Source organism: Lissotriton helveticus, chromosome 8, assembly GCF_964261635.1.
Source record: "Lissotriton helveticus chromosome 8, aLisHel1.1, whole genome shotgun sequence".
Classification (NCBI taxonomy): domain Eukaryota; kingdom Metazoa; phylum Chordata; class Amphibia; order Caudata; family Salamandridae; genus Lissotriton; species Lissotriton helveticus.
Genome location: NC_136069.1, coordinates 632,155,970 through 632,180,706, shown reverse-complemented (window position 1 = coordinate 632,180,706; position 24,737 = coordinate 632,155,970). Strand labels below are relative to the sequence as shown.

At 47.4% G+C, this 24,737-nt stretch overlaps 1 protein-coding gene across 8 annotated transcripts in view; it reads left to right on the top strand.

Annotated features, from left to right (window-relative positions):
- The window catches only part of RBM26 (RNA binding motif protein 26), an 812,370-nt gene that overhangs the window by 71,785 nt on the left and 715,848 nt on the right, over nt 1-24,737 (top strand). For all 8 annotated transcript variants that reach the window (XR_013599857.1, XR_013599856.1, XM_078657487.1 and 5 more), the window contains exon 2: nt 11,842-11,960. Coding sequence is in view for 6 of the 8 variants with exons in the window: in XM_078657487.1 (XP_078513613.1) it covers nt 11,842-11,960 (119 nt within the window). In the remaining 2 variants the exon portion in view is untranslated. The remainder of the gene's footprint in view (nt 1-11,841; nt 11,961-24,737) is intronic.

Below are 24,737 nucleotides of genomic sequence, written 5' to 3'. Positions count from 1 at the left end.
GTTTGGGACTTCAGATGGCAGCTACTGAGAAACGTTATCTCCTTAGGTCATGGCTCCCCACAATCAGTCGGTCCCATATCGCACCTCCATGACCATAGTAACAAAGCTGTTGAATGTACCTCCGTGAGGTCCCACCAGAGTTGCCAGCAGTGGAAAATGAAAATTCTATCTCCCTGCTCTTATATAAGAAGGCCAGTAGGTAACTGAAAAGATACCAACGTTTCATTACACTCTTGTGGGTGCACCAGTTCACAGCACTAGGATGGCCATGAAGAGAGTGAACAACAGACCAAGATATCGAAAGCTATTTATACATGTTGAACGGGCTGTGTAAGTGCAAAACTTGAGAAAAGAGAACATCCCACGATTAGGTGGGGAAGGCGTTAACATTTCCAAGAACCAACAAATGCAAACATCAAAAGCGGCTTACTAATAAGCCTCAGGTGGGCTAAGTCGAGACAGAATACGTGGGAGAACCAAGTGGGCAAAGGTACGGACAAAAAAGTCTGGTTTGTGCACGCATAGAACGTTACAGAACAACATCAAAGCCCGTAATAAAAAAATATCAGGCAAATACAAAATGAAAGAACTGATGTTCAAAGTGTTTAGAAAATGTTTTTACAGGCACTAGCAGCGAAGGTCATTACAATGTGCAGTATTAAGCAGAGGGAACCGTTTGGCTAGTTAACCAGCATGTGCAAATAGAGCATAAAGTTTAGTTGTGCATATCTTATTTCTAATTTTACCATGACTGTTAATGCAGAGTTTGCTGGGGCCTCCATGGTGAGCAATATTATGCAAAAAGTGCTAATGTTTGATATATAAAACGGGCCCAGGCCATACCGTGTGCAATTTTACGTGAATGCCTGCAGAGTGCATTTGGGGGTATATCAGACTAGTAACCCCCTAGTGGGAGAGGAAACAGAAAGGAGTCCCTAGGAGTCTGCACAGTATAAATGTATTTTAATTCTCATCAGAGACTGTTAGAAATGGGGGTCTCTAGTTGGCAGAGGTAGGTAAATGTGTCCAAATGGACTTCTAGTCATGATAAGGGGGGATACACACTGTTGGCACAAGCAGAGAGGCTTATCCCAAAGGCATTGTGTAAAGTACTTGTACTCAAAACACACAGTAATACAGTGATAACACCACAAATGGACACCATACCAGTTTAGAAAACTAAAGTATCTATCTAAACTCAACAAGACCAAAACTGCAAAAATCTAAGATACAGGTAAATAAGAATATGACTTTGGAGCAGGTATTGAAAAAAATAAAGGTTGTATAATACAAATGGTTCCACCTGGGGCTATTGTGATAGCAATAAATCCAAAGCATTGTGCCGACCGCGAGGTGCGTGGCATCTGGTACGGAGTCACACGAACCCCCCAAAGAGTACCTTGCAAATGAATTCTGACTATGCATGGCATCGTGGAGATGATGCGTCGTTGCTGAGGTTGAGGCCGGTTCCCTGGCTGCCACGGGGAAGGCGAGGCATTGTGTCCGCGAGGGGATGACGTGTCGATTCCAGGACAGGGGAAGGCGTTTGTGTTGGCGATGATGTATCTGTTCCGGTAACGATGCGAAGTCAGCAAGTTCATGACGTCACCCTTGGCGGTTAGCGGCGCCACAATAACAAGATGCAGGTGCTGGCGATGACTGAGTTGGTGCGAGCGCTAGCTTCGGGAATGCTGATAACTGCAGGTGTCAAAGGGTGTTGGAGCTGTGATACAGGCCGGGCAGTGCGTTGTGCACTTATCGAGCAGTGCCCCTGGCCTCGGTGCAGGTCGCTGACAGCGTCGGCGACCAGTCTTCTTTTGTTGTTTCAGGTTGGTCCCAGCTCCTAGCAGCAGGAACAACTTCCAGAGGCTCAAAACTGGAATAGGCACCTCCTGGCAGGTCAGAACTCTCAGTAATAGAGTTCAGGGGAGCCGGGAGGGAAGTCTTTGTGTCCCTGAGACTTCAGGAGGCCAGCATACACAGACGTTTGGAGATTTTTCTTCAAGCAGGTTAACAGCAAAGTTCCAGTCTTTTTCCTTTCCTTAATATAAAAACAAAGTGGTCCTAGACACAATTTATCTAGTGCATTTTAATGCAATATTCATTTCTGTATATAAGTAATTTTTAAAGGATTCAATCCTAGAAAATGGAAGAAACAACAGAAAGCCAAATGTGTAAGCAGTCACAGCGCAAAACTATACACATGTACCCTAAAGAATTACTATCACTCTGAGTTTTCTGAAAAAAATATATTCACATTTTTATTTCATATTAGTATATACATATGTGTACACAACAGGAATATGGAAGTTCTGCCAGTGCAGTAGAGAGTGCAATAAGGTGTGCTCAAGAAAGACAGAAAAATAAGGAAAAGAAATTCAAAAGGTTATTAAAAAGAAAAAGCAAGGTTCCATTCCCTTAGTGTTGAGACTGCCCCTCATATACTGTTCCTATGTTTCCGTTTTAGTATTTCACAGGACGGGGGGAAGAAGGGTGCAGGTCTCTGAAAAGGTGGGGATCGTCGACGTTTCGACCCTAGCGCTGTTAGGGGAGGATCAACGCCTCAGCTACGGGTCTTCATCAGGACGGACAGAGGGGGTGAGGGGAACCTAGACTGCAAAGACAGCGTCCCACAAAGATGGGGGTAGCTACCAGTTGATGGTGTGCTCCATTAATCCAAAATTCACGCCACTTCTCTCGGTTGATCTGAGGCGATGGCACCCTTTTAGGAGATCCTCTGGATTTTAATACAATTGCAGGGCTTTATTTTGGAAGTAAAAGAATGGCGTTTTGATTACGCTCGTGCAAAACAGTGAATACAGTCTCTCCCTTCTGGGTTGCCGCGTTTTCGAGCATCACACTTGGTGATTTGGATACAATCCATTTGGATATCTTCCCCGAGTAACTCTCCATGCAAGGTTGAGTTGTTCCAAATCAGAGTTGTGAATTTTGGATTAATGGAGCACACCATCAACTGGTAGCTACCCCCATCTTTGTGGGACACTGTCTTTGCAGTCTAGGTTCCCCTCACCCCCTCTGTCCGTCCTGATGAAGACCCGTAGCTGAGGCGTTGATCCTCCCCTAAAAGCGCTAGGGTCGAAACGTCGACGATCCCCACCTTTTCAGAGACCTGCACCCTTCTTCCCCCCGTCCTGTGAAATACTAAAACAGAAACATAGGAACAGTATATGAGGTGCAGTCTCAACACTAAGGGAATAGAACCTTGCTTTTTGTTTTTAATAACCTTTTGAATTTCTTTTCCTTATTTTTCTGTCTTTCTTGAGCACACCTTATTGCACTCTCTACTGCACTGGCAGAACTTCCATATTCCTGTTGTGTACAAATATGTATATACTAATATGAAATAAAAATGTGAATATATTTTTTTCAGAAAACTCGGTGATAGTAATTCTTTAGGGTACATGTGTATAGTTTTGCGCTGTGACTGCTTACACATTTGGCTTTCTGTTGTTTCTTCCATTTTCTAGGATTGAATCCTTTAAAAATTACTTATATACAGAAATGAATATTGCCTTAAAATGCACTAGATAAATTGTTCTAGGACCACTTTGTTTTTATATTATACGTTACCCAGGTCCTTGGACTCTTTCTGGGTCATACCCATTTTTCTAATTTGTCCTTTCCTTGGCAGAAACAGCAACTGCAGGCCAACAGCACAAATCAATGGGACAGTGCTCCTTCTTACAGCTCTCCTGCTCTTCTCCTTGGCAAAGATTCCTCTTGGGTATAGAAGTGATCTAAAATTCTGGTCTTCGTCTTCTCTTTGTCTGTCGGATGCCTTCTGAAAGGTGCGTGTTTTGGATACCAAGGCCGTAGCCTCATTACTCCACATTAATTTTCAGTTTTTTTAGTCACCGTTTTGGTTTACGTATTGATTTGTGACACTTTGTTATAGTTTAAGCTGGTTCACACATTCAGTATTGTGATGGGCTGCGGGTAGCAGTCAAATGGGTTTGCAGAAATGGCAGCAAGTGTCCTGAGAAATGGGTTCTCTTTTTGATCTAATCCTTTGTAGAATTTCTCGTTGAGTTTGCGTAGATGGTCATCTGTCATCTCAACGCCTAGATCTCTTTGGAGGTCTGCTATTCTTGTGAAGCTAGGAGCACCTTCTGCTATCCATAAGGCCTTGCTCTGTAGTCTTTCCGATACTTCGGATGGCACCCACTCCAAACTGGTTAAGCGTACATCATTGTTGGTCGGAATATTGTATTGATTGCTCACACCTTCCTCTGCATCGACTTGGTCCTCAGAAGTGGGTACATTGCAGCCAGTTTGGTTGTTGCTTTCTGGTAAGTCTTCTCTATGTGGTTTCTCCAGCTGAGTTTGGATTCAAGAGTCACCCCTCGATAGGAGCTGTTTTTTCCCATTTGATCTCCTCTCCATTGAGAAGGATCTTTGGATGCTTCCTGTTGTGCTTTCTGTTTAATAATGTTGCTGTGGTTTTGCTTGTGTTCAGAGTTAATCTGCCAGTCGCTGTACCATTCGAAGAGTCTGCTGAGTGATGTTTCAAGGTTCTTAGCCACTTCCTTTTTGCTGAAGGATTGGGAGATGACTACAACATCATCGGCGTAAAGAGCAAAATCTGTTTTATTTAACTCCCTGGGGTAGAGTTGGTAAATAGATTGAAGAGGAATGGTCCAAGAAATGATCCATGAGGCATTCCAGCAAGAATAGGGCTTACTGTTGAGCATTCTTCTTGTACGGCCACGTGAAAGGTCCATTCTGACAAGTAGCTAGTGAGCAGTTTAACCAGGTAGCTTTCAAACTGGAGTTTGATGAGCTTGTAAAGCAGTTCCCTGGGCCATACTCAGTTGAATGCTTTGGCTATGTCCAGGAAGACTACACCAGTAGACTTATGGATGTTACATCCTTGGCTAATAATATCCACAACTCTGAAAAGTCGGTGGTTTGTTCAGTGTTCTTTCCGGAACCCAAACTGTTCTTTGCAGAGGAAGTTTTCACTTGATGTAAAGTCGATGAGACGTGTGATAATAACTTTTTCGAACTGCTTTTATAGGGTAGATCAGTGATACTCAAAGTACGGCCCGGGGGCCGCATGCGGCCCTTCTGACCTTTACATGCGGCCCCCTGGGCAACAGCAGCACTGTGCTGCTGTTTACCCGACTCAGCACTAACATGTAAAAAAAATGTTAAATATACAGCAAATACTTATTTCAAGGTTAATTGCAGTTAGGGAAAGGAAGTAACTAGGCCCTTAACTTTAGGAACTCCTTCATTTTTAAAGACAGCCACTAGATATCCATGCTTTTACTTCCCCTACACCCACTTTTCACCCACACTGGCATCAGTGCGGCCCTCGGTCACACCATAGACCAAACTTTGCGGACCCCGGGAAAATGTTTGTGAGTACCCATGGGGGTAGATAGTAGGGTATCACAGTGGCTTCCCAGCCTTAGGGAATATTACAACTCTTGCTTCTTTCTCTAGGCGTAAGGGAAGTATTGCTGCCGCACACACTCATTGAAGATCTCAGCAGGACGATCCACTGCGTCATCTGGGAGCATCTTGACGGCTTGGATGGTTATTCCATCCTTTCCTGGAGCCTTGCTGTTTTCAACCTTTACCAGGACTAGTACCTCATCAGTAGAACATTCCTCAATGGTCTCCGCTTCTGTTTCTGGCGGGGGCTCCAGATGGTGCGTAGTGACCTCTTGCACTACTTCTGTTAGTCTGATAGCCTGGTTAGGCTTGAAGGATGCATCTAGCCTGTCAGCAAAGACCTCTGCCTTGTCCCTGTTGCTGCATGCCAGGGGAGTCTTTCCTTGTATCAATGGGTTTGGTTCCTTTTTTCCAGTCAAGCTTAGAGTCATTCTCCAGAGAGAGTTTCTGAGTCCTTCAATTTAGCTCTAGCTGCTTCCCATTTTTCATCTCTTTGCTGGTTTATTTTCATCTTCAGCAGTTTTATCACCTCGTAGTACTTCTTCAGCTGGTCAAGGGTGCGATACGTTTGCCATTGTCTTAAGGCTCTGTTTTTGTTGGCGATCGACTGCTTAATTTTGTCGGGAGGTCATAGATAGAGGAGTGTTGGAGTTACTGCTGAGGAACGTTGCATTCAATAGCGGCTCCAGTCTGCCTTCTTGAAGATGTACCTGGTGCCCTGATGTTGGTTTTCACTCACGTCTCCAACTGTGATCAATACTAGGTTGTGGTCGGCAGGATGTCAGTGCTGTCAAAGTCTCCAGCTCCAAAGACTGGGAAAGATTCTTCATGACGACCATTTCCAGAACATCCTGATTATACCGTGCAGCGCATGGATAGTTTGTTGGGTGAGTTAGGCCAGCGACTACATTGTCCTTCTTCCTTGAGTGGTCAAGGAAAGCATGTCCTTTCCTGTTTGCAGTGTGAGAGTTCCAGCATTGTTGCTTGGCAGTAAGATCGCCTCCAACTAATGTTGGGATGCTGGAGTCAGGTAAAGCGTCTATGTTCTTTGGGCATAGCTGGTCAGGGGTGAGTAGACAACAATCAACCTTAGAGAGCCTGCAGAGGTCTTTATACCAGTTGCTTCAATGCTCCCCACTGGTGGTAGTGCAGTCTCGTGATGCTTCACTTTTGTGCTGACGATCACTGCTGTTCCTCTGACCTTGGCACCAGTAGTGCGATCTGTGCGGTACACCCTGTGGTTTGCTAAATTATGCTTCTGTTTTCATTGGAGATGGGTCTCAGAGACAAGCGCTATACTCACAGCCTTAGTTTCTATCAGGTGCAGGAGTTCCACAGTTTTCTTTTGAATGCTGTTGACGCTCCACATAAGGAAGGGGGAGTTTTGGCTGCCATGGCGGTTGTTTTTTTCACTGTGGAAAAGTCTGGCGATGAGATTCACCACAGGGTGGATGTTCATGTATGCGACTACTTTTGCAATCTTCACGATTAGTTCCTGCCAGTTGATGGCTGTGCTTATGTCACAGGATGAAGCTGGGGTGGTTGTTGGTGGGCTGTCTTGTTCGGGTCTTGCAACCTCTGTGTATGTCCTTCCATCCACGTGTGCTTCGCTATGGCTGTTGGTTGATTTTGTTTGTTTGTTTGAATATCTTTTATTGCATTTCGTTCTTTGTTTACAGTGCATAACATATAAGTAGATGGAACATTAACGTAACATCCTGCAGCTGTACATGAAAATACTTATAAACAACAATTTGCCACAGTAGGTTGCACATTTTCCATTTTGCACAAATCGAATATACATACGAGGGCGCTTTGATTGAGGAATTGTATATCTAATGATTGTTAGGTCAATATAGGAAAGGAGGATAGAAGGAGAAACAACAAGCCACAACAACGCCCAAGATAAATGATAACAAAAGGCTCATAAGTCAAGATAAACTTCAGAGAGTATATAGCATCATGTTCATAATAACTATTCGCCAGAATCGCTAGCGACTCAACACAAGGAATATAGTCTTATCTATGTGCCTCCACTTGCCAGCATTGTGTAACAATCACAAGATTGGTCATCCAGCACATTGTTATTGACAGATGCAAGTGAGTACAGGGTAATGTGTGAACGACCCGATATTCATAACATTATAACAACAATTAAAACTAAAACAATAATGAGACACAAAATAATAAAAGCAAGAAGAAAATAAGAAAAATAAAGACATTATTGGTGTGTAACCGCAAGTGCGAGACATTAGTCGTAGAGTGTGCCATAAACGAGAGCAAGGGAACATGCTGCTACTGCGTTCAGGGTCTGTCGGGGAGGGTAGTGTCAGCGTCGTATATAGTACCAGCGTCAGACACGCGGTAGAGTGGGAGCTAGGCTGCCAGCGTCTTAACCAGCCAAATGTCAATGCAGTGTAGCAAAGAAGTCTGTGTGTACGGGTGAGGCACAATCAAACCGCACGAGCATGTAGTCCCCGGTGCTACCCCCCCCCTCGATTAGGGCCAGGTAAGGCATGTCTAGTTTACTCCTCTTCGGAGGCATGCTTGATGAAAAGCCTTCAGGGTGTCATCCCAGGAGTGTGGGGTATTTCCTTAGTCCCTCCGTTTCCTCTCTGTGAAGAGTTATGCTTTCCGCTCTCGCCCAGTTATCAAAGGAGCTGCGCCAATGCGCATCTTGTGGAGGTTCGCTGCATTTCCAGCGCTTAGTAATTAACCTTTTCGCTGTTATAAGCCCAAGGTCACAGAATCTGGAGGGGACCTTGGTTTGCTTCGTCTGTTTATACAGACCCAAGATGCATGTTTCCCGTGTGTTGCATTTCCCTGCCAACACCATCCGTAAGGGTAGCAGTCACGGTGCGCCAATATAACTGTAGCGCGGGGCATGACCACAGCATATGTAAGAGGTCTGCATCTACAAATGTACATCTCTGGCTAGTGGATGTCACGATGTGAAAGTATCGGTTAATTTTATCAGGCGATAGATATGCACGATGTATAATGTAAAGCTGTTTAAGTTTGAAGCGAGAGTTGCGCGGGATACTCGTAGCGTGGCCAGCACAACTGCCCATTCTTTATCCGTCCATGCCCGCCCCCTGACCGCCGCCCATTTGTCTCTTAGGCTCTGGAATGGTCGCTGTGCATGGGTAAGGAGTGCCTGCGCAAGCCAATGGACAACATGTGAACCATTCCCCATAACGTGTAAGTATTGCACCAGTAAATGTGTTGGAGGCTCTCTGGAGAGGTCGCCCCAAGCTCGTGTTAGCGTGAGTGTAATTGCTGCATGTAGGAGGAACTGTCCTGCTGGGAGGCCCGTGTCCGCAACCAATGTCTCAAAAGGAAGTAAAACACCTTCTGCATATAGGTCTCCCACTGAGTCCACCTCGGCCCGTACCCAGTGTTCCAGTGCCTTCTCTGTGATGACGTCCCTGTCCCTGGGTGTTCCCAATAATGGAAGAATCAGGGCATATGGAATCACGGCGCTTGTGAGTTTCAGGCTTCTCGCGTAGCATTTTTAGTGCTACTGCCAAGTGTATCTGCGACGGGCAGGGAATCCTGGTTAAAGGGTGAAACAGTGTGTGAACTTGCGGCTGCGTCCAAATCGTGGAGTCCGTGGCGGTATCCCCCAAGTTCCTCTCGCTCAGCCAGCCAGTCACCCATTGCAGCTGTGCCGCTAGATAATAGAGTTCCTGGTTAGGGACCGCCAGGCCTCCAGCATCTGGGGGTGCATAGTTTCTTTATTGCTACGCGGGGTCGACCTGTGTTCCATATGAGATTTCTGACTGACGTTTCTAGCTCGCGAAATATGCGTGTTGGGACATATACCGGGAGGTTGGCGTAGTAGTACAATAACCTGGGCAAGACTATCATTTTTGTCAGCGTGACTCGGCTGGGCACATTAAGAGGGAGGGTGTTCCAGAAGTTAATTTGCGCTTGTAGTGAGGATATAGCACGTACCAAATTGCCTTCCAACACATCTGCTGGGGTTCTATAAATATATATTCCGAGATAGCGGAACGCAGTAGGGTACCAGGTGAGGCGTCCTCCATTGATGGTGATCTCACACTCCTGCGTGTCTGCGCTAAAGGAATACACCCCAGACTTGGCCCAATTAATTTTAAGCCCCGGCATTACTTCGAAAGTATGAAATATATCTGATAAGGCATGGCTGTTGGTTGATGTGTGGGTTGGGATCCTGTGTAACAGTCAGGTTTGTAGGTGTATGTCTTCCGGCGACCCTGGTCTGTTGCTGGTGAGTGGCGAGAAACCTTTTGTGGTTGGGGAAGTTGCTTATGTGGTTTGTCCTTTTTTGCTTTCTGCAGGTAGGGTCAGCAGAGATAGCTTGCTAGGTGATTTCCTGTGCACTTTGCACATATCGCTGGTTCAGTTTCTCTGTTTCTAGTGCATTGGATGGAGTTATGCTCTCCTCCACAGCGTACACACCTTGGCTTCTGGTGGCAAATCTCAGAGGTGTGCTCCAAGTTTTGGCAGAGTTAGCACATGACTGGGGCCATCTCCCCCTATGCGTTTCTGTGCAAATGGTGCAGCTGCTGAGCCTTGTGACTGCTGAGAGATCTGCAGCATTTCCATCCTGGCTTGCAGTCAGGGTTACGACAAACAGGGAAAACTTCTTGTTCTTGTCCGTGGGGGAGGCAATCTGGGTTATATTTTTAACAGGAAGTCCACATTTCTGCTAAATCCTGAGTGATGTGTCGAGGGGATACATTTACTGGAAGTTCTCCTATTACAAAGTGCTGGGCTTTTACTGTTGTCAAGGAGAAGGTGTAATATTTCAGTTTCTTATCAGTGAGTATGCTGGTCACACTCCTGTAGTCTTCTAGTGTGGTGAGCGTGATTTTGGCATGGTCCTGCTGTGCCTTGATCGTGAAAGTGCAGTGTTTCTTCAATAGCTTCACGAGATCGCTGTGAGTGGACAAGTTCTTCAAGATAATGGGAGGGATCCGCAGTAGCTTTTTAGGACATAAAGAGGTTCTAGCTCCAGCCGTCTCGTGGTCGTGAGGGTTTGCATCGCAATTGTGGGTATTTTGTTGAACCTGGAAAGCTCTTCTGGGAGGTAGCTGGGCGAGTTTTGGGGCTTTTTCCTGTGAATCTGGGTGTGAGTCGCGTCCTCTTTGATTTTGTGTGCCATTCAATGTTATCCTCCATGTCGGTAGGGTGAGCCATTGCTTTTCCATTCTTCGTTGATGATCCTTTGTTGGAGCTGGAGTGTGAGCTCTTCAGGGGGATATATTGGCTCAGTTGCCGTTCCTGTCGCTGTCCCTTGAGCTTTTCTGGTGGTCCTACAGCTAAGTGCAGGGGACCGTAGCGTTTATTAGAGCCCTTCCCCTTATGTTCCCTTTCCTCTCATGGCAGCCTTTCCCCAGGCAAGCTAGCGAAAGAAGGCCCAGACTTGGGGTCCAGTTACGCAGGGTCTGGACTGGACTCTCAGCCCATCCCCCACCGCGAAATGCAGCATCGCCCAGGTGAAGCCAGGCTGATGCTGGTCCAGCACCTATGTGGATCTGGAGCCAGTGCGAGCACTGGTGTCTGGAATGCCAATAGCTGCAGGCCGCGGCATCCACAGTTCTTGCAGCAAAGTCATGACTAGTTCTTTCAGCTGCTTGATTTCCTCTTTCAAAGTTTTAATATCAAATGAGTATTTCAAGACCTTTTCTGCAGACTCCACTCTGGTCTGCTCGAATAAGGTTCTCTTCACCGCCATAGTCTTTTTCTCCAATGCAAACCAGAACTTTCTTGTACTGCCAAAACTTTGCTCTGTTGGGCCAGGATCATTCACCAATGTATGACCCACAGATTCCTCAATGGGAGTTGTTTCTAGGTACTGACATGAGGGCTCTTTAAGAAGAATGTACTTGCCTAATTGCCTTTGCTGGGTCCCACATGTAGACATATTATGGTCCTTTTCTCAGTGTAGTGTTTCTCGGAAAAGCAGGCATACTGACCCACCTCCAAAGCAGCCCTTCAACTTTGCAGCTGTAAAGGTAAGGTCTCAGAATGTCTGAAGTTCATCTAAGGTAATCAAGCATGGGTTTCCCAGTGCTCATACGCAGTCTAGACTCTGGCGGTGCCTCGCCGCAGTAAAGTTATGTATACAGTGCTTAGAATATCCAATAGTGTTTCAGAATATTGTCCCTTGTGGTCTCATACAGCATCCAACCACTATCGGAGAAATGTGTTCTATAACCCTAGTTTGCCCCCCCCCCCAGTCAGGAGGGAAGGCCATAGAGGGTAGGATTCTCTAGAAAGAGGTTGCGCTCTTGTGCTCATGTAGGAGGAGACTGTTGATAAGTTGCCACCTGCCAGTTTCTGCCTCTCAACTACATTTTGCTGTTGTATAACATGTCATTTCGAGTTTGTTGGTTTTCTTTTCTTGCTGAATGAGGTGTATTTATTTTTCAGCTGCGATGCAGATCCTTCGGCTCTGGCAAAATACGTCCTTGCACTGGTGAAAAAAGATAAGAGCGAGCGAGAACTGAAGGCCCTGTGCATTGATCAGCTTGATGTGTTCCTCCAGAAAGGTAGGAGTCTTGTTGTGTTATCAGTACACAAGCTAAATACTTTTCCTTTGTCTCATATCTCCTCAACTACAATTAAAAACTACTTGGCCAATATCAGCATAGAGAATAGTTTTCCTGTACATATGCTCAATTACAGTTTTAGAGAAATACCCAGGCATCTGTAGTGTCATTTCTTTTATTGGGGACTATATCTGGGGTATCTACACTTTGATCAGCTCTACCTTTGTGAATTTTATCCTGCTCGAGTATTTTATTAGTAAGGGTGTTTCCTATGTGAAAAACTCAGTGTTTTGGTTGACAGGTGATTTCCATATCCTAAACTTTACTGTATGGCCCTGGTAGCCATAGTGGGGTGCCGGCATCAGCAAAAGCTTGTGGTTGCTAGTCTCGCTACATTTTGGTGCCCAAGAATGATGGAGGCCTTAGTCCAATCCTATACCTGCGTCTTTTCAATTTCTTCTTGAAAAAGGAGAAAGGGAAGATGCTCATGCTTGCAGAAGTCCTGTCTGACCTGCACCCCGGAGACTGTATTGTAGCATAGGACTTGCAGAATGCATACTTCCATGTTACTTGGGGTTCACAGTAGGTCACAAGCACTTTGTTTGCTGTGCTCCCCTTTGTCCTTACCAGTGACCCTATGGTGTTCAGCAAGGTAATGGTAGTTGCTGCTCATCTGTTGAAATCAGGAGTGCCACTCTTCCCCTTGCCAACTGACTGTTTAAGGCTGGTTTGTCCCATTCAGCTACCTCCCACCTCCAGGCTAAGACAGACCTCCTGCACACTCTCGGGTTCATGGGACAACATGCTGAAGTCACACCTGAACCCTTCCCTCCTTTCATCAGATCTGTTCTGGAAACGGTGCAGTTTCTGGCTTATTCTCCCGAACGGCAAATCCAGGATATTCAGGCTATGATATAGAAGTTTCTGCCTCTATCCTGGGTATCTGTGAGACTGCGTCTGAGGCTGCTGGGCCTCATGGCCTCCTACATCTTGCATGTGACACAAAGGGCGCTGGCATATGTGAGCACTGCAGTGTAACTTAAAGTTCCAGTGGGCACAGCATCAGGGAAATATCTCTGACATACTCCAGATCTCGAAGGGCACTAACAAACTGCGATTGGGTCAGCAGCAGACCCCTCTCCCTTCCCTAATCATAGCTGACAGTAGTGACAGATGTGTCACTCCTGGGCTCAGGTGGCCATTTGGTAGAGGTGAAGATTAAAGGCCTCTAGTCTCCAGCGGAATACGGACTCCACATAAACCTGTTGGAGCTCCCGCTGATCCGACTGCCATTGAAAGCCTTTCTACCCTCCGTCAAGGGAAGGCTAGTGGAGGTGTTCATGGACAACACTGCTGTCGTGGTACTGCACTAAACAGAAGGGGTGGGGTTGTGGACCCTTTGTCAAGAGGCCAGGCGTCTCTGGACATGGCTGGAACATCAAGGCAATTCCCTGGTGTGCTCTCTGAATGCCAGTGTGGACAAACTCAGCCGAAAATTGCTAGTGGGTCACGAATGGCATCTCTATCTAGAGGTTTTACAAGGTCTTTTTCAGCAATGGGTAGAGCCTTGGTTAGATATATTCACCACCACCGAGCAGGTGCATTTGGTGGAGACTCTAGCTGGCCGGAGATTCCTTATCGACACACCCATCCTCTACACTCTGTGAACAGATTTCTAGTGTCAAGACAGTTCCCCGTTAAGGGCCCTAATTTTCCACACCAGTAGTCTGTGTTCTTTGTGGCTCCCCGCTTTTGGCGTGGATAGTTGCACATAGAAACTGACGTCAGCTCGCTAGGGTGATGCCTGTTTAGGCACAGCGCATGTCACTTCCGGTGCGCACACCGCCCGAAGCCGAATGATTCCACCTACTGTCACGAAGGGGTACTTTTCACAAACAAATTTTCCGGATCCAGTCTGACATGGGGATAATTCTAGGTAACTATAACTTGCACCTCCGCCATGCACTGCTTATGACCTTGTAGAAGCCATCTTTCTTGTATGATACCAAATGCTGTAAGCTTTGAGGCCCTGCTAAGTTGACATAAAAAGCATTGCACAAATGCTTGTACTTTTCTAGGTTTGATCAAGAATAATACGTAGCAGGGAAGATGCTCACGTAGCCAGACATTTCAGCATAGCACATTTTGCAATATGTCTGGTCCTTTCTATTATGTTGCAATTATTAACTGGAAAAGCACCAGACTTATATCTTACATCACAGTGGAAAGTCCCAGAAGCTGCCCACTTGGGTCACGTGGTCAGCAACAGTTTGGTTCGGATCTTACATGGTATCCGACTGTTTCAGACCCTTGCTAATTGGTCGAATGACTAGGGCTTAATTTGTGCTACGTATGTGATGATGCCGCATCCTTTGCGGTTTTTGGCCTATAAAAGCTGTCACCAATGTCACATCTTTGGGCATTCAGTACTTATATTGTCTGCCTCCGTGCTGCACGTACTTTTGCATTATTTGTTGTTCCCCAATAAATCTTGCTAACAGTTGTGCTGACAGAGACTTGTGTTATTTGTATTATTCCTTATTATTTCTATTTCAGCTTCTACAGTTGGTGGAGAATGCAGCACGGAGGCACACAATATTAGTACTGAATGCCCAAAGATGTGACATTCGTCATTATCTGAGCTCTGGAGGGATGGAATCCCAAATCGCAGAATGAGTTCTTTTAGAAGGCATTTGGCCCCAGTCTCTGCATCATAGTTCTTGGTGGGATACTCTTTTGTCCCACACAATTTTCTCTGAAAATCCAAAAGTGGACAGACAACCAGGGGGGCCTATAGTGGAATCTCTACCAGTGTGCACACGCAAATTAAAAACATATCCTGTCCTACTCTCAGACAACATAGAGCTTAATTCCATAGTGTGCCCTCTTGCTAGGGATGTACAGCCTAAAAACCAAACGACCCTTGAACAAAACCAAAGACTCCTCAATAGATATTTCTTTCCCTGGAATGTATATCTCTGAAAATCGATCAACATAGTGGTCAAGAACAGGCCGAATCTTAAAAAGACGGTCACTGTCAGGGTGACTACGTGGCAACGCCAAAGAATTATCAAAAAAATGCAGCATGCGTAGCAAAAGTAAACACCGAACAGGAGCCATAACTGCAGGAAATATAGCTGTTGCCATCAAGGGGCTGGAAGACCAATATGAAGCCAGGTTCGGCTTCCTTAGCAAACCCATCAATAAAGTCAAACCCAAAAACTTCTTAATCTCTTCCAGATTAGTGGGAGTCCACCGGTAGCTCTAGAGTGGGGCCTAAGTTTGTCACTGTTGTCCCTCAAAAACTGTTCAGCATACAAACTAGTCTGCTCAACAATCTCACCCAAAAAGACATCATCCATAAATAACTGAAAATACTGTATATGCAAAAAAATTAACAATCCACTCTACACCCTGAATCACTGCTAAAGGCAGGCAACACTGGCTGCACCATGTTTGGATCAACCCAGAGTCCAGCACTTCCAGTAGGAAGCCTAGCAGCCTCAGGCTGCAACCCAGAAGCCTCTTGCACCATCGGCACAGCAGTATCCTTCTCTAAAACAGGCCCTTCATCTGCACTGAGAGAACCTTCATCATCCGATGATTCCATGTGGAGAGAAAACTCACTGCCAGAATCTTCCCCTCCCTCATCTCCCTCAGACGCACTGTCAGTCTCATAATCCGGCTCAGAGGAAGATTCAAAAAGCATACCAACCACCTGCTGAGCAGTCATTCTACGGCATTACAATATTACTCATTTGGAGTACATACAACAAAAAAGTTTTTCTTCCCAAAAAAATGCAACTACGGAAAACTGCCGAACAACCACATTCGAAACTGCAAACAGGAATCAAAAGCTTTAGCCTAGATTTAAAAGGAGAAAAAAATCATTACAATCACGTATGCAAATAATGCACCAGTCCACCTGCCAAGCTCTAAGGGGTAGGTGGGCCTAACAGTACAATTTAAATATTCACCCCCATAAAAGGGGAGCAACCCTTGCCCTTGAGGCCACCCCCCAAAACAAAAATAAAAAAAACTGTCTAGTGGGCAGATGGGCCTAAACACATACTGCTACTCTGCCACCCAAAGAGGGCAGAAATGGCCACAATCAACCTCCCATAAAGGGGAGCAACCCATGTCCAAGGGGTGGCTCCCTAACATAAAAAAAATAAGCCCTGGTGGCCTGGTGGCCTAGTGGCCCTACAAAAAAATAAATATGAACTGCCCCTCAAGGTGATACCAGAGGGGATGATGGACGGAGCGCTTGAGAAAATCTAACACTCGCCCCCCATCAACTGATCTTGGTTTAATCCATCATCATTGTTTAGCTCACTCTACCACCCCAGTTCAGACATGGCCATATGCAAATCAGTCTAACCGTGTGCGCTTTCATTGCCCTAAGTTGGCAGGGTATGCCCAGACGTGGGTCCCTTGCTCACTTTGCTACTGGACTCAAGGTAGCCTGGCTGATGGCGGCGGATTAGCCAGAAACCGGTCCCAGGATGGTTGTTTCCAGGGCAGGGAAGATATGGCTTTGGATTTCGGGCTGGACTGTTCCCATGAGGCACAGGGTCAGACTAATTTGCATATGGCCATGTCCGAACTAGGGTGGTTGGTGGAGTGAGCTAAAGCATGAATATGGATGAAAAATTCAATCTGCCCCCACCCCCAGGGGATAGACAAAGCCAATAAGGCGACCCTTGCCAAAACCTAACATCATGGGCATACTAAAAAGGCCCCCAAAGGGGAGTGACCCTTGCTCAAGGGGCCACTCCCCACTACATTTATTCAATTGGCCCAGTGGGCCAAATACATTTTTAAAATTTTAGATTTGCCCCCCCTTCCCTGGTGGGGGGAGTAGGGGGGGTGGCAATCAAAGCAAAAATAATGTTCGAGGCATGTGGGCTGCTAAATTCATATCTTATGCATAGATCGCCGCCTAGTGTTGGGTCCGGATGATTGCACATTGTTGTCCTGGAAGAGTCTTCGAAGTATCACGAGATAGGTGGCTCCTCCCCTGGACTACAGTGCGCATGGGCATCGACTCCATCCCCAGATTGTTTTTTTCCGCCATTGGGTTCGGATGTGGTTTCGACGTCTCCGTGTCGGAACCGATAAACTTTCATCTTAAGGCCAAAAGGCCTTCGTTACCTGCGTCGGTATTGTTTGCGTACGGTCTCGAGCGTCGTCCGACTCTCTGAGCCGGAAATCTACGGAGTCGAGTAACACCTCGGACAGCGAGGCCCTCTCGTCGCAGCAAGACCGGCGAACTTAACATGGAGCGGAGCCCGTTCAAGTTCTGCCCCGTCTGTGGATCCAAATATCCACACATCGATGTGCATCCGGTCTGTAATAAATGCCTGTCGCCGGACCACAACGAAGAAAACTGCATGGCCTGCTCTAAGTTCAGGTCCAAGAAGACGCTCAAGCTTCGGTGCGCCTTGAGGCCCAGCGAGCGACACCGGCACCCGACAACATATTCGACGACCCCGAGGAGGAAGGCGATAGCCATAATCTCCAGATTTCGCCACCGTCGACGGAGGTCCAGGCCGTTCCAGAGGAATACATCGAAGGACAGGCCCCAGACCTTGAATACGTCGAGGAGGTAGGGGACGACGAAGAAGTTTATGGGGCCGTGGAAGATAGCTCAGAGGAGGAGCTATGCCCCGATGTCTACATTATTCAGGCTCGGGTCACGGGATCGCCACTCGGCCTTACCCACAACCCTGCCCCGCTATCCCCGGCCCCGCCTTCTGGCCCGGCCACGGACACTCAAGCGGAGCCGCCATTGCCCGTATCGAAACCGAAACCGAAACCTTCGGATTCTACGGCACACAAGATGGCCGACGTCCAGTCGAAATCGAAACCGAAACCTACGGAATCGACAAAACCTAAAATGGCCGACGTCCTACAAAAAATATCAAAGCCTGCTCCTTCATCGACTCCGTCGCCCTCCGGCCCCCAAAAGTCGAAGAAGGCTGTTGAGTCGACAGCGCCGCAGAAGGTGCACAAGGAGCCATCCTCTAAGAAGGCCGTCCATCAGGCGTCGACCACGGTTGCTCCGGCGCGGACACCTAAACCTCTTGACACGCCTTCGGACGCTGCTACGGCGCCGTCAAGTAAACGCATGGCCGACCCAAAGTCGACTAAAAGCCACGACCCAAAGGCCGCTGGCTCAACGCATCGGCACAAGGATGCCGGATCTGCTGCACCGGCGTCGGCGCCAAAGCCTTCAACGGAGCCGCGACACGTTGCAGCCGAAGATTCGTCGACGCAAATACCGTCGACACCAAGCGGCTCCGCGGCCACCGAACATTGGCCGTCGGTTACAAAACCCTCTACCTCCTTCACAAAGCAGGTTACTGACTCCCTTCAACGTATTCGGGAAAAGTCTTTGTCGTCCACGGCTTCCACGCCATCGGCTCCAAAGTCAGTGGACACACCTCCGAAGTCCTCAAGCAAGCTTCTTTACACTCTGCCACCAAAGGTGGCCCCAAAGGCCTTTGCAACCACTTCGGTGCCAAAACCGTCGGATCCGTCGACGCCAAAGGGCCTCTCGGATCAATATCACGCCTCAGAGGACCAATCTGAGCATTGCATCGATGCCCAAACAGGGAAATTGACCATTTATAAGAGGAAAATCACTTCCCAACCACTGGAATCCTATGTTATTCCACTGAAGAAGAAAAGGCCAGCACAGGACATTCCCTCACTTGTTGAGCCTATTCTGCCACCACCAAGAAGGAGTCCATCACCTTCCCCCAACCAATCAGGAGGAGATGATGATGACCAACAGGACCAATACAATTTCCCAGTTGGCAATGACCCTGATGTTCAGCAGGACTCATATGGCGACACTGGGGACCAAGGTGGACATCAGGTGGTACAAGATCCACAAGGCTTTGGGACACCTACATCTCCAACAGAGGATTCTGCTGCATTTAATGCTTTACTCGAACGGGCAGCAGCAAATCATAATGTGGACATGCATGCTGACCCGGTAGAGGAAGACTTTTTATTTGACACTTTCTCCGTCTCAGAGAGAACAGTTAAAATACTTCCTATGCCTTAACCACTTGGATGCTAAGGCATGTTTCATGATTTACACTAAATTTCCATTGAAGTCAATGGAAACTCCATGACGAGCTGGGCTCGTCATGAGCGTCGAAGGGGTTAAGGTGTCCTTAAACATGCCCCAGAGATCTTTAAGGAACCTACGAGGGCGAGAGTGGTGAACCCACGTATCGAGAAAAAATACAGGCCCGCACCTGGAGATCCTGCATATATTCGAGGACAGTTGCCTCTAGACTCGTTGGTGGTCGCCAATGCCCGCAAGAGGGCAAACTCCCAAACCACGGGTGAAGCTCCTCCCCCAGACAAGGAGTCGAAAGTGCTTGAGGCATCGGGCAAGAGTGTGGCGGCGCAGGCTGCCAATGTATGGCGTATTGCAAACACACAAGCACTATTGGCACGATACGATAGGGCGCATTACGACACCCTAGAACAGCTCCTTCAACACCTACCTGATGAGTTTAAGGAAGCAGCCGAAATGCTCATACAAGAGGGGAAGCTTATCTCCAACGCTGCAATAAAGTGTGCACTTGATGTGGCAGATACAGCGGCTAGGGGGATTAACACTAGCGTCATGTTGAGGCGACAAGCTTGGCTTCGCATATCTGGATTTAAGCCTGACATCCAAACTACAATCCTCAACCAGCCCGTCAATCCTGACACACTGTTTGGTCCAGATGTAGACACCACCCTTGAAAAAATTAAAAAGGACAACGAGACTGCTAAGTCCATGGGGGCGCTTCAGCCACAACAATTCAGGGGAAACACTTTTCGTCGCTCAGGAGCACGTGGTGTTACCAGAGGACAATTGGGTCAACAAACACAATACGCGAAGGGTGGTGCACAATCCTCGTACCCCAAGCAGGGTAGAGGGGGTTACAGAGGTAACAGTGCCAAGGGCAGAGGCAGAGGGAACAACAACTACCGTACCTCTGCCGCCAACAAACAGTGACTCTTTGTCTCTGCCCCCCGACCATACCACACCTGTCGGGGGGAGACTCCAGCAGTTCCTGCCAGTCTGGACGTCCATCACCACGGACAGGTGGGTGAGAAAACTTATCCAGTACGGTTACTGTTTGGAGTTAACATCCACTCCTCCCAACATTCCCCCAAGACACCGTCCTATGTCGGCAGAGCACTTGCACTTATTGCAGCAGGAAGTACTGGTGATGCTGCAAAAAGGTGCAATCGAGCTCGTGCCAGTGGAAGAGGAAGGCACAGGGGTCTATTCCCTGTACTTCCTCATCCCAAAGAAGGACGGATCCCTCAGACCTATTCTGGATCTACGCCCCCTCAACATGTACATACTGTCAGAAAACTTTCACATGCTGACACTGCAACAAATCCTTCCCCTGCTCAATCAAGGGGACTTCCTAGCAACCTTGGACCTCAAGGATGCTTATTTCCACATCCCACTCCACCCATCCCACAGAAAATACCTCAGGTTTACCATTCTAAACAGGCACTATCAGTTCAAAGTCCTACCCTTCGGGGTGACTACTGCCCCCAGAGTGTTTACAAAGTGTCTGGCGACGGTGGCGGCGCACCTCAGGAGACAGAACATACATGTCTACCCGTACCTAGACGACTGGCTTGTTCAAGCAAAGTCGGAACAACAGTGCGCCGCGGACATGTCCCACACTATTCAACTCCTTCACAGCCTGGGGTTCTCGCTAAACTACCCGAAGTCGCACCTTCAACCAAACCATGTGCGGCAGTATCTGGGCGCGACAATAAACACCCTGACTGCTATGGCTCAGCCAAACCCAGTCAGAATCAACAGCATTCAGTCGCTGTGCCAAAAGTTCAGACCGCAACACTCCCTGCCAGCGAGAGTGTTCATGCAGTTGATAGGCATGATGGCCTCCTGCATCTTCATAGTCCCGCACGCGAGGTTGCACATGCGCCCGCTCCAAGAATGCTTGGCAAATCAGTGGACACAGGCTCGGGGACAGCTAACAGACCTAGTGTTGGTGACCGGTCGGGCATACAACTCTCTGCATTGGTGGAATCCACACAACCTTTGCAAGGGCCGACCGTTCCAAGAGCCAGTGCCACAGATAATCCTAACAACGGACGCATCTCTCCAAGGGTGGGGAGCTCATGTGCTCCACTACACTGTGCAGGGACTGTGGTCCACCCAGCAGCAGAAGTTGCACATCAACTACCTGGAATTGATGGCAATCTTCATGGCGATGAAGTCCTTCAAAGTACATTTGTGCAACAAAGTTGTGTTGATCCGGACGGACAACATGACCGCCATGTACTACATCCAAAAGCAGGGAGGCACACACTCTCCACAGCTGTCTCATCTAGCTCAGAGCATGTGGAAGTGGGCCATTCAGAGGAACATTTTCCTCATGGCGGAACACCTCCCGGGCAAGGACAATCAGATGGCGGATCTGCTAAGCAGATACAGCCATCAAATGCACGAGTGGGAGATACATCCATCAGTACTCCACCCGTACTTCCAGCAGTGGGGTCATCCAGAGATAGACCTGTTTGCCACAAGGGAAAACGCAAAATGCCAAAGCTTTGCCGCCAGGTTCCCTCACCCGGAATCGCAAGGGAATGCGATATGGATGAACTGGTCAGGCAAATTTGCGTACGCTTTTCCCCCAGCGCATCTCATTCCGCTGGTGGCAAGAAAGCTAAAGCAACACTCGATGACTCTCATCCTGGTTGCTCCAACATGGGCACACCAACCATGGTACACCACGTTTCTAGAACTTTCCGTGGTACCGCATCAAAGGCTGCATCTCACATCCCGGCTCTTGACGCAGAACCATGGCGACATTCAGCATCCAGATCCGCGACAGCTCAATCTGGCGATCTGGCTCCTGAAGTCTTAGAATTTGGCTACCTCAACCTGCCTCCAGAATGCATGGACATCATCCGGGAGGCACGAAAGCCCACTACCCGAGCTTGCTATGCAGCTAAATGGAAGCGATTTGTCATGTACTGTACAGACAACAATATCAACCCGCTAGATGCATCCATTCCTAACATCTGCTATTTGTTACATCTTTACAAATGCAATCTAGCGTACGCTTCCATTCGGATACATTTATCCGCCATAGCGGCTTATCTCCAGAATAGGCAACACCTCTCTGTTTTCAGGGTGCCTGCCGTTAAAGCCTTCCTAGAAGGACTGAAGCGAGTCATTCCTCCAAGAACACCACCAGCTCCAGTGTGGAACCTCAATGTGGTCCTCACTAGGCTGATGGGCCCACCTTTTGAGCCACTGCACTCCTGCGAGATTCAGTTTCTCACATGGAAAGTGGCTTTTCTCATTGCTATCACATCGCTCAGACGTGTAAGTGAGCTGCAGGCGCTCACAATCCAAGAGCCATTCATACAGATACATTCCAACAGGGTAGTGCTCCGCACTAACCCCAAATTCCTTCCTAAAGTGGTGTCACAGTTTCATATCAACCAAACTATTGACCTGCCTGCATTCTTCCAAAACCCACAAACAGTAGCAGAAAGAATGCTTCATACATTAGACGTTAGGAGGGCGCTAATGTACTACATTGACAAAACACAACACTTTAGAAAGACACAACAACTTTTTGTTGCCTTCTCAGCACAGCACAAAGGCAACCCCATTTCCAAAGCAGGAATAGCCAGATGGATTGTTAAGTGCATTCAAATCTGTTATCAAAAGGCTAAACGTACTTTAACAATACCCCCAAGGGCGCACTCCACACGCAAATTGGGGGCCTCCATGGCTTTCCTGGGGAACATTCCCTTAGAAGACATTTGTAGAGCAGCCACATGGTCTACACCACACACATTTACCAAACATTACTGTGTAGATGTGCATTCAAAACAGCAAGCAGCTGTAGGACAGGCTGTTATCAAGACACTTTTTCAAGCTTCTGCAGCTGGCACGGGCAACCGCCGTTAATGGAGGGACTGCTATGTATTCTATGCATAAGAAATGAATTTAGCAGCCCACATGCCTCGAACTGAATATGCTACTTACCAGTATGCATCTGTTCTTGGCATGTAGGGCTGCTAACATTCATATCGCCCGCCCTCCTCCCCGGTGCCCGTAGCGGCTGCAGATACTCTCTCTATATTCATCATTAGCATGGACATCCTTTACACTGTTTCACTCCATCTCTGCCACAATGGCTAAAAACAATCTGGGGATGGAGTCGATGCCCATGCGCACTGTAGTCCAGGGGAGGAGCCACCTATCTCGTGATACTTCGAAGACTCTTCCAGGACAACAATGTGCAATCATCCAGACCCAACACTAGGCGGCGATCTATGCATAAGATATGAATGTTAGCAGCCCTACATGCCAAGAACAGATGCATACTGGTAAGTAGCATATTCAGTAGCAACCCTTGCCTAAGGGGTTGCTCGCCAAAATAAAAAATAAATATTGTGGGCTTGCTAAAATGGCCCCCAATCAGAGTGACCCTTGCCCAAGGGCCCACTCCTAAGCACATTGGTCAATTAGGCCCGTTTTTGATTAAATAAACAAATTCTGACTCCCCCCAGGGAGGCAGACAAAGCCTTTTGATTTGCCCCCAAAAGGGGAGCGACCCTTGCCAAAGGGGTCGCTCCCCAGAACAAAAAAAAACACATTGTGGGCTGGCTAAAATGGCCCCCAATGGGCCACTCCCATGCACCATCAGGATTTATTTCTAAGCCTCTGTTTTTGCAGAAGGCTGCAAACGAGTCCTGTTCCTTCTGAAGTCCCATCGGGGTTCTGGAAATGAGTAAGGTGTCATCAGCGAACATTAAAATCGGGACCGAAATCCCGGCAAGTTTTGTGCATCATATTCAACTGCAGATACTCAAATTCTCTGCCCCATTGATATACATGCTAAATAAGGTTGGGGCAGGTTAACACTCCTTCTAATTGGGATCTTATCTGTGAGGTTGCCCAAGTTGTTCCACCTTACTTGTGCATTGGTGTCAGTAGTTTCCCAGTGTGGCAGGGATTCTCCACAAACAAGCACGTATACTGCATGTTAGTGCCCTAACATGCAGTATACGTGCCACAACAAACAGGAAAACGCATAGTACAAATATAGTCCGCATAGCAGCTAGTCCATAAATCATAATAGGAGATGTCATCATAAAAAGACATTGGAGCCTAACCTCCCTCCCCTTACGAAGAAGAATTATTATATGTTAGAAGCTCTCTGGGCTTTGTCAGCAGACCCCATACCTCAGCCTATAGATGGTAGATCCACATCGTAGGTGCTGTCTCGCTCTTCTCTCTGGAAAGGCCCCTCTCCAAGTATGTCACCTATTTTTGTATCCCACTAAAAAACCAAAGTACGAGACACAAGCACCCCGCTGCGACACAATACACCTACCATTCGACAGTACATAATAGCTTATCCCGCATAGACTACTTCCTGATGTTGGGTAATGGGATGCAAGATATAGATACCGTAGATATACTCCCAAGGGGCATATCAGACCACTCTCCAGTAGTGATGACCCTTTCTAGCCGGGAGAAAACAAGGAAACAAGGAAAAGAATGTACCCCATCTACCCTAATTTTCTGAAAGTCCCCAAAATTAAAAAAGATCTTAAGAAAGCGACCAAATTCTACTTCACCGAAAACCTCGATTATTTGGGAAGCATACAAAACAGTCCTTCATGGGCAGGCAGTGGCCTCCATTACGGGACACAAAAGGGCACAGCGACAGGAATTGTCAGAGCTGGAATTGT